This window comes from Sesamum indicum, linkage group LG4 (genome assembly GCF_026168435.1).
Source record: "Sesamum indicum cultivar Baizhima isolate 11 linkage group LG4, ASM2616843v1, whole genome shotgun sequence".
Lineage (NCBI taxonomy): Eukaryota > Viridiplantae > Streptophyta > Magnoliopsida > Lamiales > Pedaliaceae > Sesamum > Sesamum indicum.
In genome coordinates, this window is record NC_142660.1 from 16,094,954 (window position 1) to 16,111,884 (window position 16,931).

A 16,931-nucleotide genomic window follows, 5' to 3' on the forward strand; every position below is an offset into this window, starting at 1 on the left:
GAGGCGAGTCCAGTGGTGGTGATTCGTGATCATGGGTCGCTCCGGTGGCGGCGAATCGACGGCCGAAAGGTGCGGTGTTCGTGCTAAAAATTCATTATTTACGATTGATAAAACTTGAAAGTGTTTGTGGGGAAATGTTCGTCTCATCAAGAGGAGTCGAATGTTATATTTGATGGTTGACAACTCGTCATGATGGTGCCGAAATTTTAACGAGAAGTTGGCAGTAATTCGTCGTGAAATAAAATAATTTTTTTTTAAAAAAAAATTGTCATCGCGATTTCATATTAAATTTTTTATTTTTTTAAAAACAATGTCACCGCGGTGGTTATAGAGAATTTTTTTTTTAAATAAAAAATACTCACCGCGGTGCCTCTTACTTTTCTAAATTTTTCCAAAACACATTACTTTTCTAATTTTTTTTCCTGCATTTTTTAAATAAATTCCCCACTTGAATGTGTTCCAAACACAGTAAAGACAAGTTGTTATATGCTTTAATCTATGTAGGACAATCCTCTATTTTCCAGGGATTTCAGAGGAATATGCAACCTTTTTCTTTTTAATATTTATATACATATAATTAACATAATATAAGATTAATAAAAAAATTATAAAACTAAAACAAGTAAATATACTACAATTAATTTAATTAAACACAATAAAGTATTAAATTAGTCTATATTACCTGGTTAACCAACTTAAGTGATGATCAACACTAGTTGACAATCCAAAATTCGAGTAATAATCTATCTACAAACTAGTCAAATGTATATGCACGAAAATCAGGGTGTTGAGTGTTTGTGGTTAGTATAAGAATTTTTACAATTATCCGTTACAAATATATTGTGCTTCCATATCTAATTTTGCATGTCTTAACTTGAAATTTTTTTAACCTGAATCAGGTCCCTTCTAAGTCAAACAGGTGATATTAATTTTGCTTATCTTAACTTGAAATTTTTTTACTCAAACTGGATTTGGTCTATCGAATCAATCACATAATAGATGTAATATACTTATCATGTGATTGATTCTCTACCTAAACTTAGAATTGAAAAATAAATCAAACTATTTGATACTCGATTGAAATTAATTCATAAAATCTCATTTGAATTCGATTTGTTAAACTTAATAAACCAAATTTGGACAAAATTTTTCATTCATTAAGCTTTCAGGCTCAGTTTGAACCCGATTCGATTAGTGCAAAATAACAAAATATACTACCAATTTCTCGAGCTTGATTCATGTTTCATCCAATTAAAATTTGTTTAAGCTCAATTAGATTAATAGTCAAACCAAATTCAAATATAAATTTTCACGCTCGATAATAATTCAAAAAAGCTTAAATAATAATGTATTCGACTTGCTTTGAATAATTTACAGCCCTACATAAGATGTAGGATAAATTATATTTTTTCATACGAACTATCCTCGTTTTTACACTTTGTCATCTAAACTTTTTTTTGTGTCAACTTACCATCTCAATTTTATAAAATTTTGCACTTTGTCATTTATAACTTTCAACCAAGTTTTTTGTCGAAAAACCACCATATGCACTGCACATGTGATATTTAAGGATTATGTGATGTGATAATTTTCATATATGCATAGTATATAATGTCTTTTCTGCAGAAAAATCAACAAAAAGATGATCATATATGGCAAAATACAAATTTTGCGAAGTTGAGATGGTAAGTTGACCAAAAAAAAAATAATAATAATAAAATATAAAAACAAGCATAATTTAAATGACAAAACGTAATTTACCTAAGATATGTGCCAATTATTATATTACACTTATTATATAATTTATTTTCTTGTTAAACTATACAATAAAATAGATAAAATATATCAAAATTTATTGTATAATTAATTTAAATTTCTAGAATTTCCCATCTTAACATAATTTTGTAGTCTATCCTTTATTGAATAAATTAATAATTAAACCCAGTAGCTAACTGCACAAGATCAAACAACTTTTATGGGACACATCAAAAGTCCAAGCTTCAAAGGTGGGCATAATAACTACTAATTAAGTATGATTATTTAAAAATTTTATTTATTCATCATAAAAATTATTTTTATTATATTTTCTGTTATAACAAATGTATTAGCCATACTCGATAAATTTACAATCAATAATTATTGTGTGATCGTGATTAATGACTTTTATTGTTATTGATAGTTTTTAACCACGAAAATTCATCATGACTAATTATTATATTTTTTATAACGAGTGTTTTGGAAAAAAGGGTCAAACCGCCAACAGTGTAAGAAATTGCATTTGCATTTGAAATGCAGGATCAAACAAAGAAAATTATTTTTAATAGATAAAATAAAGAATGACTAAAATAATCTAACTTATATTTATTTCTTTCATAAAAAACTATTTCTTTAATTAATTAGTTATATAAATTTATTTTCTGTTCATATAAATTCAAACTTAATTTATTTTATTAATTGTAATCAATTATTCATTTTACTTTTCTTCAATTTTATTTAAGTAAACAAATAAAAAATTAATTTACGGAGATTGATTGTGTTTTGGCCACTAGTACGTATGACGTATCCGCCCCTTAAATTGTTCACCAAGTCAAGATACATATATAATATCGGGACAATTACAGTTTTAGCTCTTATATATTGTCACTAATTCGTTTTTAGTCCCTTGACATATTGAAATTCTATTTTGGTCTTTCAACTTTTAAAATATTAATAGTTTCGGTCCTTAAACCTAATTAATAATCATTTTCTCCTTTTAAAGAAAACATATAGTCCAATTATCTTTTCTCTATGTTCATAATCAGGCCCAACATGCTTTTGAAAATAAAATTAAACCTCCATAAATTCATATTTTTCTTTGACTGCCTTATTCTTGGGAATTTCAAGTTCTCAGTATTTCCGGGTAGTGTGATTGGAGAAAGTCCGTAAAATCGAGAACTTGAAATACCTTGAAAACAAAGCGGTGAAAAAAAAGGCATCACTAGAAGAATTATAATATTTAACTGTGGCTAATTGTCATGGTTAATAACAGAAAGTCATAGTAAATAGTTATTAACTACGGCCACGCAATGGTTGTTGGCCGTAGTTTTTGCAAAGGTGTCTAAAATATTTGTCATAGTTAAAAGCCATGGCAAATGTTTTGACCATTGCTCTTAGTCGTGGCAAATAATTTTTTCAAGATGGAAAAGCTAGTTCTTTTCATCAGTTTTGTTTATCTATAGTTAATATTAGTCATTTACCATGGTTTTTAGCCATATCCATTAATATTGTAGCCAATAGTAATTTTTTCTAGTGTATGAATCTATGGGGACTTGATTTTATTTTCAAAAGCATGTTAGGTCTGATCATGAGCATAGGAAAAAGATAATTGAACTATATATTTTCTTGAAAAGGCAAAAGGATCATTTATTAGGGCTAAGGGCATAAACTGTTAATATTTTAAAAGTTGAAGGAAAATAGAATTTTAATATGTTTAGGAACTAAAAATAAATTAGTGATAATATATGAGGACAAAAACTATAATTTTTCCTATAATATCAGTAAAAGATGTTTTATTTCGTATTACATATTAATATATCATCTATTCACGTACTGTACGTTATTTCATTTTAAATTACGATCTAATTAATTATATTTTTAAAATTTTAAAATGGACACGTATCAATCGTATATCAATATGTGCCATTAAAGTGTGATCGAAGATCACCAACATGTATGATCAATATATATATATATATATATATATATATATATATTTAATGTTGAAGATAATACAATGTTAGAACACTAGACTGCAATTAAATGCACCTTTTCGGCTCTGTAATGGGAAATCCGTGCCCAAAAAGCGTACATTATATTGGTTTTCTACCCCTTTGCTTCTTTGTTGACCAAAAGAAAGTAAGACAAAAATATAATATTCCTGATAATTTTAAAATTATTGGGGTTTTGTTATAATATAATTATTAATAATGAGAACTATATAAAAAATCGTCATTATAAATAATTAGTGGGATAGTTACAGTGACAAAACAGATATAGTAAAAAATATATTTGTTATCACCGTATACCTGTTATTAATTTTTTCTAGTTATAATTTTTAGGGTGAAATACACTTTGTACCCTGAATTATTTTTGATGTAGCATTTACCCCCTAAGCTAATAAATGTAACACTTATCTCCTATAATTAATTTTTTGAACAATCTTGCCCTTATATTGCATATAGTTCAAGAATTTCTTTTTCTAACAATTGTGTATTTTAAGTTTAAATAAAATTTATTTAATTGAAAAAATATCTTTTAATTATAATGAAGTAATAGAAAATTAGTAAATTAAATACTTTGAATGTTGTTGTAGCTTCCAGACTCAAAGTTAAGTAATAAATGAGTACCAAAAATACACAAATAATTTCATAAAAAGATTTTAATTTGATAATAAAATTAAGTTATTAACTATTTATTATTTTAGATAAAAATGAGTAATTAATAATTTTTTAAATATATTTTATTTAAAAAATATGATAAAATATTTATATTTATTCATTTTTTTTAAATATTTAACTTTTGGTTAAGCATATATATTTATCAATTTCTTTCAAAAAATATATATGAATTGTTGGTTATATTATATCTGTTGTGTATCTATTATATCTATTAATTTATATTCCACGTGTAATTTAAATTCTTCCCTTATAAAATAATTTGGGGATGATTTAATATGTATAATACTAAAATATATATTAAAAATAATATAATTATTCAAAGAATGTCCTTTTTCAGTTTTAGTACCCTAAATTTTCAAGTCATCAGGTTTAGTATCCAAAATATTTAATTTTCATCCGCCTCATTACCCTTCGTTAGGTTGGTCATTAAAACTAACGGTCAATCCAATTTTATAGGAAAAATTAGACAAGAGCTTGCATATTTGACTAAAATTTTATTCAACACACAAAAAAATTATATTTTAATTAACTTTGATTTCAATTTTATAATTGAGGACAATAATACAAAAAAATCACATATTTAATCTAATTTCTATTATTTGAATATAAAAAGTAAAATTATCCCACACCAACTTTATTTAAAAAAAATCATGATACGAATCTTATATATCAAATAGTATGATACTAAAAACACAATTCTCTCTAAATTTTTTATATAAACAATTTATATATAATAGAAAATAATAAAATTTAAAATAGAAAATCCAATCCGAGGGTAAACCACGAGACATCCTCTATTGAAATTCATAGAGATGATTGATGAGAATGTGTCAATGGGGGCATTTGTGATGGACAGTTGTTTCAAATGGCTACAAATAGAACTAATTCACTTCAAGTGGATACTTTTTATATGTGTGATTAGAAAAATAAAGCCAACTAATTAGAGTTAAGTTAGAAAAAAGCAGCTGCAAGTTGATTAATAAAAGATTGCTTTTGTCTTATTAATTGCAATTATTATTATGAGGTATAAAGTCAATTTCACTATGGTCTAAAGTAGGGAATATTTAAAATAAAAAATTTAATTAATTAATTAATTAATTAGCCCACTTTGATAAAGATTATTCGTTGTGATGCGGACAAGAAATATATTCTCAAATTCAATAAATTTAATTAGGATACAAATTAATTGATAGGGTCCACCATGTCTTAAAGTCTTGCCTAACAATTTTTTTTTTTAAAATAAATATTAGGGATCGATGAATTTATACTATTTATTAAGAGAGAGGCCCTTAGATTAATCATCGTGGAAAAAAAATGTGATTTCCTAAGCTACACCTAATTATTAATTATTTTTCTCACACATAATTGTATTTTTTATTAATATTCTTTTTTTCATATTTGTTTTATTAATTTTCAGAAATTATTCATTTTATCTGCTTTTTCTTCATTCAATTAAATAATAAATATTTAATTATGTACGTGTATCGAGTATGTTTCAATAGCTAGTATTAAAATAAACTCTACAAGGGAATCATATATGGTTACTATTTGTATAATTGTCAAGACAACAAATTCATAATAATAATAATAATAAAAAGAAGAAAGACGAGGAGGATACACCGAATTGGTAGTCTGAGTTTTCTATATTAATTATATATATATATTATTCATTTTGACTTTGAATATGTATTTGACGTATTATGCTATTAGAAAATTGTAAATTGTTTTCTCAATTTGCATTATTTTCTTTTTTATTAATGGTTAAATACATTGTATCGTTCAATATATTTAAATATAAAAAATTGATTAGATACATCAATAACAATAAATATACAGCTACATTCATGAAATTTAAACTCATTACCTTTTGATTATGAGGTCCAAACCCTGACTTGAATAAGGGCTCGTTGGTCAATTTTGCATTATTTCACGGGAGCAAAATTTTTTGTAATTGATATCCATATTTCGAATAGAATAATTTAAGATAATAAATTTTGAGTGTGATTTAAAAATATAGTTATTAAATTATTTTTGCCTATTTTTTTTATTTTTTTTTTTGCTATTATCTTGTCTATCAATGAAAAATTTCGAAATATTTCAATTTTCTTTTATAAAACTTAATTTCTTCCCATATGATATATAGTTTTCATCCGAAAAAATGTGCGCATGCAAAATTAATTCATTAATTAACTTTTGAGTAGACAAAGAATAATATTTTCGATAAAATTCACTTTCGCATTTAATGCAATAAATATTGAGAATTTCTTTTGTAATAATTAAGGACAATTATTAATAAATTAATGAGGAAGAATCAATCACATACATAATCTCCCACCATTGTATTTTTTTTTAAAAATATTCCCACTAATTAGATGCATAAATTCTTGGTGGAGTGAGATGTAATTCAAATCTATTATTAATTAAGACAATTCTCTTTCATCCATCATTTTACAAGCTTTGAAATTAAGATATGATAAAGTCAATAAGAAAAAGGGGCACATCAACTACAGATGGAAGCGTATATAAATTGCATCGAGTCGAACGCATTATTTATGATAAATTGTTTGAATTATTATCGAACTTAAAAACTATATTAAAGTTTAATTTGTTATCAAGAGAATCGAGTCTTGACGAACCTTAATTGAATTGAACATGAGTTGAGCTCAAGCAATTTGATGACAGTCATAAATATATTTATTATTTTTTCACCAATCAAATTGAGTTTGAACTGAATTTAGAAGATTATCAAACGAAAACTTTGTTAAAAATTAAAATTGTTAGGTTCAATGAATCATACATAAGAGAATTTCTATCGATCGATCTGAATTGAATATCGAGTAATTTTGATTTGTTTTAAACCCTAGCTAGCTGGTATAGTCAAAATTGTGGGCTACGTACATCCTCTAAATTTATAATTTCAAATAGAGGGTATAATGTCAAGAGTTGGAATATGTAAATGGGAAATCGTATGTTGTCATTGTGAAACATTTTTAGTCAAACCCACAAAATAAAACATTCATGATTTGACGTAAGAAGTTCTAGAGAACATGAATGGGCAAAAAATAAAAATAAAAAAATAAAGAATAAGATAATAAGTCGTTTTCGGTGTCATTTTACTTTGAACATTTTTTTAAAAATATATTCATTTTCGTCCCATATCGAATCTCTCATTTTTTAAGTGGTATTAAATTCTATACTATAATTGCAAATATATATATATATTTTTGCATGAATATATTCTACTCCTAAAATTAATTATGAAAGTTTAGTGGTTGATTTCTGTTTTGAGCTAGAGAATATATACTTCTAGAAGTAAATTCGTATCTTTGAAAATGAAGCATTATTTGTGAACGTTTAAAAAATATATTTAATTTGAAAACGAGATTCTCTTTTTTTCCGAAAAAATTATATTTTTAGTCCCACATGATAGAGAGTATTGTAATTTTTGTTCCACCGTTTATAGATTTAGCACATTTATTTCAGCAATAAACTAATAAACTCTTATTATATGTCCTTTCAAACACCTTATTTCGTAAATGTATATTTAGGTGAATTTTTCTTTATCTGTGGAATCATTTGTGACGGTTGAGAAAATTAAATTTTTTGCCTAGACATTAATTTGATGTAAATATCTTTTATTGTGAAATGAATACTTGCAAACGAAATTAGGATCATTTATTTTTATTTATATTTCGCTATTATAATTTATTGCCACCAGCCAGCACAACACAGTAAAACAAAGTAAATTCCAACACAGTGAAACATTATAATTACATGTTTTGCTTTTGAATTAAATTACAGAGTAAATCCCAACAGGCTCTCTTGAGATTTGCTACAATTATAATTATCTACGCGGCTGAAGTCTGTAAGCCGAGACCAAGCCCGACCCGAGCATTCCGAAGTCCGACAAGGAATGCAGTAAGGCTCATACTGATCTATGACCATTGGACTATCTGAACTAACTGCTCTGAGCTTATGAGTTATGAGCTAGATTAACGTTAGAGTTGGCAGCTATGAGTTCTGAGCTAGTAGTCCTCTCTAGTCCCTCAGTCCTATGACCTTCACCCTGAATCAAGTATTTAAAAATTATAAATACTTCTCGATATTAATGATCTTCTAACGAGTACCCTCCTAACAGTCTATTGTAGGTGGTATTTGTTAGACGATTATTAATTTCAGGGGGTATTTGTAACTTTCAATCAAGAAAGAAGTATTCATAATTATGATAAATTTCAAGAGAGCCCAATATAATTTACTCTAAATTAAATGTAGTGAAAATTAAATTAGATATTTTTCAGTTGAGTGGAATAAACAATTGATTTTACTATATATAGCTAAGAGATGTGTATGTATGTTTTTTTATTCATCCTAGATTAAATTATTTTTGCAAGAACTAAATAAGTATATAAAGGCAATATTTTTTTTTCAGTATTTTTGCACAACTATGTGCTATAATAATTTTTTACTACTTATAAAAAAAATAATTTTTTACTAAATTAATAAAATGTTATTAATGTACAGAATAAGAAGATAAATAAAAATAGAGAATAATTTTCAGTGTTAATGAGTGTTGGTCTATTTTAATAATAATTAATGATTTACTGTAATATTGATTGTTAGTTAGTTATAAATATTTGTATTGGTACCTAATATATTGATTGTTGATAATTGAGGCGACGGGGGAAGGGGTAGCGACGAGAAAAGGAAGAGAGGGGAGGGGCGTGGAGGCGACAACATGCAAAAATATCTTAAGTTTACTATTTTTATTTTTTAACTGCATAAATTAAATAAATTTAAGCTCAAAATAGTGAACAACTTCCTACCAATTTGTAAAAGTTATTGGTAGCATTGCAGATATTATTGTTTTTTTTTCATAAACTCCAATTTCAACAATTTTCACTATTTATTTTTATTTCAAACACTCCAAATATTCAATACAATTATATTTTAAACTTTTGTTTCTTTATTATTAATTCGCATCATAACAATAGAAGTTATTAAAATTTACAAGTATCATCTTAAAGGGTTGATTCTTCATCTTATTTTCTATATAATAAAAGAATTATTTGTATGAAGAGAATTCTGTTTTTTTTTTTTAATGAATTTGGTAAAATTCTGTTAATCAATGATATCATATTTAATGCGAGCGAAGAATGATACTCGGATCCACTAGAAGTGGAGAGTAGTGGAATAATTACACTTCTCTCCTTGGAGGTTTGGTATAAGTACACGTAGATTCCCTACAATTTGAAAAATTACATATAGTGTTCTTAAGATTTGCTTTTATCTAGCGAATAAGTCCTTATATTAGTAAAATTCACTGAATTTGCTGATATTAACAAAAGACTAAATGAAAGCTGATATTTACTCTTTATTGACTTAAAACTGACTTATTACAGATTAAATAAGTTTTTTAGGACTAAACTACTCTTATAACGACGAAGGTATATATTTTCACATGCATTAACGTATTAAAACGTATAAGAATAATTTTATTATAAAAATAAATTATTTGACTTGCTATAATCAGTAATAAATCAATTAAAAATAAATATAACTTTTTATTTTTATTAATATCAACAAATTTAAAGAGTGTTTAGAGAAGAAATGAAGACGTAATTATAGCTTTTTATGTTTAATTTGAAAATTCCAGCACTCATTTAAATGCAATAATAAAGAATAGTAATAAAGGAAAAATGAAAGTGCAGAAGGATTTTGGGGGCAATCTGACGTCCGCTTCCTCTATTGGTTGCACTGTCTCTCCTTTGTCTTTTTCTCTTCACCCCCACCAAAATCCGCCCTTTCATTTCTAGAGCCGCACAGAAAACCCTCTCTCTCTCTCTCTCTCCATCTCTCTGATCTCTCGCGCAACGTACACACTTATCAAGAACGACCTAATCCCCAACCCCTTAGGGGGGGTCCCTAGGATCCAATCTTCGTTTATCCATTCCTCACTCTCCGGTCAACCCCTCCCACCTTCAATTGATCGCAGCTGTTTTCTATGTTATTCTGCTCGATTTCGAGGTGAGAATGGATGAGAGGAAATCGAAGAAACTGAACGGTTGTAGTAGCAGCAGCAGCAGTAGTAGTTGGAGCCGTGCGAATAATGGTGGCATTAGCACTAGTGGGTCGTACGACACCGTATGGGAGTGCGTGATCCCGTACGTGCAGGACCCGAGGGACCGGGACGCTGTGTCACTGGTGTGCAAGAGGTGGTACGATATCGATGCCATCACGCGGAAGCACGTGACTATGGCGCTGTGCTACACCGCCACTCCGCAGCGGTTGTCGCGGAGGTTCCCACATCTGGAGTCGCTAAAGCTTAAGGGCAAGCCACGCGCCGCCATGTTTAATCTGATTCCTGAAGACTGGGGCGGGTATGTGACACCGTGGGTGGAGGAAATCGTCAGGTCTTTTGGGAGAATGAAGGTGCTGCACTTCCGGAGGATGATTGTGAAGGATTCGGATCTCGTGTTGCTGGCAACGTCTTTTAGGAAGGTACTGGAAGTCTTGAGGCTGGATAAGTGTTCGGGTTTCTCTACTGATGGGCTTTTGCAGATAGGACGCTTGTGCAGGTAGTAAAACGTAATATTATGTCTTAGCGTTTTGTTTGATTTCATATAGTCTCGCTTTTGATTTTTGACTTGCTATTTTCTTGATAGTTTTTGGTGTTTTCTTGATTGTGTTGTGTATTTCTTGACGTGTTTACAATACTTTGGTACTTGAGCGGCTTATGTTTGATCTCTGTCTTTAACCGAGACTGATGGGTTTCAGATGATTCACCATATGTGTGATTATTTGTCCTCTTTTTTATTATTATTCTTTTTATGTTTTTCGTTCCTTCTATATTTCCCTTCCTTTTTATTTTGTTCTTTTGGCGAATTGATTGGAGCTTAGGTCTAGTTTAATTTTCATTTCTAAAGTTCAAATCGTCACTTTATCCTAAAGTTAAAATTTTATTACACAACTGACCTTCCGATCACTTTCCAGCGACCTTTTGGCTAGAATGGCCATTTTCTAGCTGCATGCTATTTTTGAAGAGCAAAATGCCAAAATAGAATTATATAGCTGCAGTTTAGTCCAATTTCGCATTACTCCAAGAGTTACATAAATTACATATTTTTTCATTTAATTTTATACACATATAGAACACATAATTTTAGAGCTTACTTATAATATTTAACTTAATGAAACTTTATTTAGTTTTATTTTTCTTAGTTCTAGTTATTGAAGTATTAATTTTGTATCATCGTTTAAATTATAATTATAGTTAAAAAATTTGTTTAATGTTAAATGTAATGATTTAGGTCCAGGCTTTTTACAAAGTCAGCAACTTTTTTGGATTTAGTCTTCTTAAAAGTGAAAATTCAAAGTATTTATAATTCAAATAAAAAATTTTCATTATAAACATAGAAAAAGTTGAAATAACAAATAGTAAAAATTACTAAACAGTGGGAGTCCTTTTAGACAACTTGACAATAACACAAGCTGATAAGAATCACTAAAAGCACCTTGACAATTTTCTTTTTCGAAAAAATCATGAAAATATTTGTCAATCCTGAGAAAAAACTTTTTATCTCAATAGTTGTACTATTGTATATGCATTGTATAACTTTTCATTTTTTTGTGAACTTAAAATAAGACGTTGATCAACATATAAGTGCTCTTTTCTTTTTATTTTGAGTTTAGACTTAACATCACAAAAAAGAATAGATTTAAATCCTCTATCATATTAGATTTTTTGATGCATATTCTTAAAGTATGGTTTAGTATATAATTCAGGAAGCAATGTGAAAATTATGTGATAAATTACAATTATAGACCTCTAACTTGACCATTTTGCACAACAAACATTTTAAGGGGCATTTTGAAAATTTAAACAAACTTTGAAGAGGTGTAACCATTCACAAGAAAAATTAATGCTGGGATACAACAGAACTTTTACTATCTGCTTTTGCTGAAAGTATTTGTTTTCTTTATGATGAACTTAAGTGAAGGGGTACTTGTAATTTGATATCATGTCTCAAATTAAGTAAAAGTCATTGGACATAACACATGAGAGGTTCCTTTATATTGGACAATATATACAACTTCAGGGGATGTACTTGTAAGTGACGCGTATATATGCGATATTAAACAAAATGGCTTGATGTGATACTATTTCATCACATTCTCATATCAATTTGGAAGCAGTAATCCATCCTAAGTTCCTGTCCTCCTTGCTTGTTAAATCCATTTGTTTTCATTTTGCCAAAATGCAAAGCATTAAAATATATGATCTGCAGTCTTATCATATTTGTTTTGTTAGTTGGTTCACTTATCTCATTCAAACTCTTCTACAAACTAGTGGTTAAGGGGGAAAATGATAATTATGCGTATGTGTGTAAGTTTTTAAATATCCCATGACTTAAAGTAGATTGTGTATCTAGGCTTCTGGAGTATTCATTGTTCTAAAAGAAGAAAGAAGTTGCACTCTCTTGGTAGTATGTTCCAGCTTTTCTTCAAAAAAGAATACTATATGTCAATCATAATGGTTTTTAAGGTTGTCTTGGCTGACTTCAGAATCTTCCATTTTTCACCTTATTTGACAAACATCTAAGGAGCGTGAATGGACTTGGAAATATGTAATGGTTGTGCTTTAATATCTAATAAATTTTCATCAAATGTACTTTCCAATTTGGATTATGCAAATATCATGAATTTTTTAGAGCAGGAATATTGTTCTTACGTTGCGTCAAAATTTTGTATTTTCCAAATTTGATATTTGTTTGTCACAGGAATTTGAAAATTTTGTTCATGGAAGAGAGCTCGATAATGGAGAATGACGGAGAATGGCTGCATGAGCTTGCTTTGAACAACACAGTTCTTGAAAGTTTGAACTTTTACATGACTGATCTCACGAAAGTCAGATCTAGAGACCTTGAACTGATAGCAAGAAGATGCCCATCTTTGACCTCAATGAAAATTAGTGATTGTGATATTTCAGACCTCATTGGTTTTTTCAGAGCTGCATCTTCATTGGAAGAGTTCGGTGGGGGCTCTTTTAGTGAGCCCCCTGGACAGGTTGGTGAAGGTGTCTTTAATGAACAGTTGGAAAGGTATGCTGCTGTTGTATTCCCACCAAAATTGTGCCGCTTGTGTCTGACTTACCTGGGAAAAGCAGAAATGCCCATTGTCTATCCTGTTGCTTCCAAGCTTAGAAAATTGGATCTCCTCTATGCGCTGCTGGACACAGAAGCCCATTGTGTGTTATTACAAAGATGTCCTAACTTGGAAGTTCTTGAGGTAAATTTTGAGGCCTTTTAACCGTTTGTCATTTCAGAGGTGCCTTTCCTTGTGCTAATTAAGTTTTTATGTGCTTGATCTGCTGGCAATTAGTTTCCTTATTGGTCATTGTTAAACTTCTTTGAGTGCTAATGGGTACAAATTCCATTTGACAACTTCACTTGTTTAATCCTTGCAATAATATGGTCTTCATGATGTGAAAGTTTCATTGATTAGTGTCCTCTAGGCAGTCTGTTTTTAGTAGAGATTATCCCAGTTTTCCCTCTTTACTCTCAAGTAATTTTCTCAGGTCACACTCATATCATGTTCTTGTAAGTAGAATATTTAGCTGGTTTAGGATATTAAACAAGATGAAGTTCATGATAAAATTCTATCTTGTAATTGTATATTTGTTGAATAATATTTGCCATGCAGTATAGCATGCTATCTTATAAATGAATTGCTGTCATCGTCGTGTGAAATTTTTGTGGTGCAATATGAGCATCAGTTGAATTCTCATGAAAAACGAAGTCATGTTATACATGAAGACAGATAAAAGAATACTCCAAACATAGCCAGGTTTATCATTATAGACGTACAAATTCTGAGCTTGTCTTCTATGAGACTGCTATTTTAAGACCAAGAAGTGACTGGGAAAAAAAGAAAATTTATATGCTATTTTTTTTGCTTTGAACTGGAAGAGAACATCTTTCTTTTAATCCAGAAGGATGAGCACTGATGGTTTTTTCCCAGATTTCTCTCTACTTATATTCCCAGTTGTCCCTTTCATTTCGTTCCTAATTTTTATCTGATTCATGGTGCTGGTCCTCATTTAGTAGCATTTCATTTCCTCTTTTGTTAATTTGGGGAGTTGAGTTGGGAGGTATGGTTTTCCTTCAGAAGACAGCTCACAACTGATTTTCTTGAAAATGAAATATTTGCGAGTACCCCTGGGTGGAAGTTCTGATTCTATTATCATTTATGCTAACATATTGCCAAACCAAAATAGTGGACATTTGGCTTCTTGCACTGACTAATCCCAACTTTTGGGTTCTAGTTGTTTTAGGTAAATCAAATAGCAATATTAAGGTCCTTTTTGTTTTCGGTGTAATGTTGTATCTATAGAAATGAATGGATAAGAGGATACGGACTCTTTTGACTTTTTGTTTAATGTTACATTTTCTGTTTTAGTTGATATATATAAATTGCAATGCTAAGTCTGTGACTACAACTATATTTCCATATGTGGAACAGACAAGAAATGTTATTGGAGATAGAGGATTGGAAGTTCTTGCTCAATACTGCAAGAGAATGAAAAGACTTAGGATAGAGCGTGGAGCTGATGAGCAAGACATGGAAGACGTAGAAGGTGTGGTCTCACAGAGAGGATTAATTGCTTTGGCTCAAGGATGCCTTGAGCTGGAATACTTGGCTGTCTATGTGTCTGATATTACAAATGCGTCCTTGGAATGTATGGGCACTTACTCAAAAAACCTATGCGACTTTCGGTTGGTCTTACTCGACAGAGAGGAAAGAATCACAGATTTGCCACTTGACAATGGCGTTCGATCTCTTTTAATGGGTTGCCATAAACTTAGGAGGTTTGCTCTGTATCTCCGGCCCGGAGGCCTCACTGATGTGGGTCTCAGTTACATAGGGCGGTATAGCCCAAATGTAAGATGGATGCTTCTTGGGTATGTTGGCGAGTCTGATGAAGGCCTTCTGGAGTTCTCAAGAGGGTGCCCTAGCTTGCAAAAGCTAGAAATGAGAGGCTGCTGTTTCAGTGAACGTGCACTGGCCATGGCTGCTCTGCGGTTGACTGCACTAAGGTATTTGTGGGTTCAAGGATATAGGGCATCCGGGAATGGTCGAGATCTCTTAATTATGGTGCGACCAAACTGGAATATCGAGTTGATACCTGCAAGACAAGTTTGTGTTGAGGACCAGGATGGTGGACAAATAATTGTTGAGCATCCAGCCCACATTCTAGCATATTATTCACTTGCAGGGCAAAGAACAGATTTTCCGCCTACCGTCAGGCCTTTGGACCCAAACATTCTTATTTAACTGATAAAACTGTATATAACCTTTTGTTGTTGTTGTTGCATACTCTTGTTTAGGTGCCTTGTTCATAAGTATTAACACGTTGCCGTCTTTTCCTCTTCATTTCCATCAGGTCTTGGTGAGAGCCTCTTCCACAGTTTGACACTAGTCTTGGTTTTGTATCTAGAGATTTTCATGTAATGAGTTTTGTACTTTTTTTGTTCTATGAGAAGCTACTCTTGCTATGGTACTTTACCGACGGGACGAATAACCTTCATTATTTGCAGTATTCTCAATTCATGTAGCTCAAGCAGAATGTTACCGACTTACTCTTAACTGTAAATACCTCATTGAGTGGCTTTCTGTTCCTATATTGATCATTTTCGTTTTTACTATTGGCAATGTTACTTATTCCTTCATCCCTTGACTGTTTATGTTGAGTGATTTTTCTGTGTTTGTTCTTTCTCCCTCCCTTCTGCTTCAAATTCTACTCAAGGTTTTTGAAATACTTTACAACGGGTATTTTGGTCAGTTTACAAAAATTAGATAAAAATCTAATGGAGATTAAAAGAACAGGCTCGATGTTAGACTAACGTTAACATCAATATGATGTTTATAATTTTTCAAACAAGGAGAATATATTTGTACTTATATCAAAAATTAGGAGATGTGATGAAAAAAATTCTAATCGTCCTCATAGGTAGGTAGAATTTAACCATTATTGGAATTTGATATTTTTGAAATATACAAAGAATAGTTTCGGTAAAAAAGTCACGAAAACCTGCAACTCATTTACAAAAATGTCGTAAGCTGTGGTAAGTATATCCTCACTAACTTACAACGTTTAGTTTATTTTAAATTTTAATTTAATTTTTCAATGGGAGCGTAACCAGAAATTATATTTTACCCGGATGAACGCGTGATGAATGTGAGAAGCATCGGCCCCGGAGAAGGCTGGATCGTAGGAAGCCGGCACGGATTTCATAAGATAGGTGTAGAGGAGTATAGCAAAGTGATAGGAACAAAAGGGCCTTTCGGCTATGATTACTTTGTCATCAAGGGGCAGGTTTTCTAAATGAGATTAAGTTCCACGAATATGCATGCTAGAAAGATGCTATTTGCTGCTATTCTATCTATTTGTGATCAATCACTTTCGTTTGACTTAATTTAAACTATATTTCAAAAATT

General features: G+C 30.0%; 1 protein-coding gene across 1 annotated transcript; it reads left to right on the forward strand.

Moving 5' to 3' along the window:
• Positions 1-10,175: 10,175 nt before the first annotated feature.
• On the forward strand, positions 10,176-16,138 carry COI1 (RNI-like superfamily protein). The gene is made up of 3 exons (XM_011078433.3): positions 10,176-11,011; positions 13,214-13,721; positions 14,955-16,138. The coding sequence occupies exons 1-3, from the start codon at positions 10,467-10,469 to the stop codon at positions 15,765-15,767; spliced, it is 1,866 nt and encodes a 621-aa protein (XP_011076735.1). The 5' UTR covers positions 10,176-10,466; the 3' UTR covers positions 15,768-16,138.
• Positions 16,139-16,931: the final 793 nt, after the last annotated feature.

Bases quoted from the DNA above. Each gene is read 5' to 3' on its own strand.
- COI1 (XM_011078433.3), top strand. From the start codon at position 10,467: ATGGATGAGAGGAAATCGAAGAAACTGAACGGTTGTAGTAGCAGCAGC. The intron at 11,012-13,213 runs GTAGTAAAACGT...TGTTTGTCACAG, and splicing joins CAGATAGGACGCTTGTGCAG to GAATTTGAAAATTTTGTTCA. The intron at 13,722-14,954 runs GTAAATTTTGAG...TATGTGGAACAG, and splicing joins CTAACTTGGAAGTTCTTGAG to ACAAGAAATGTTATTGGAGA.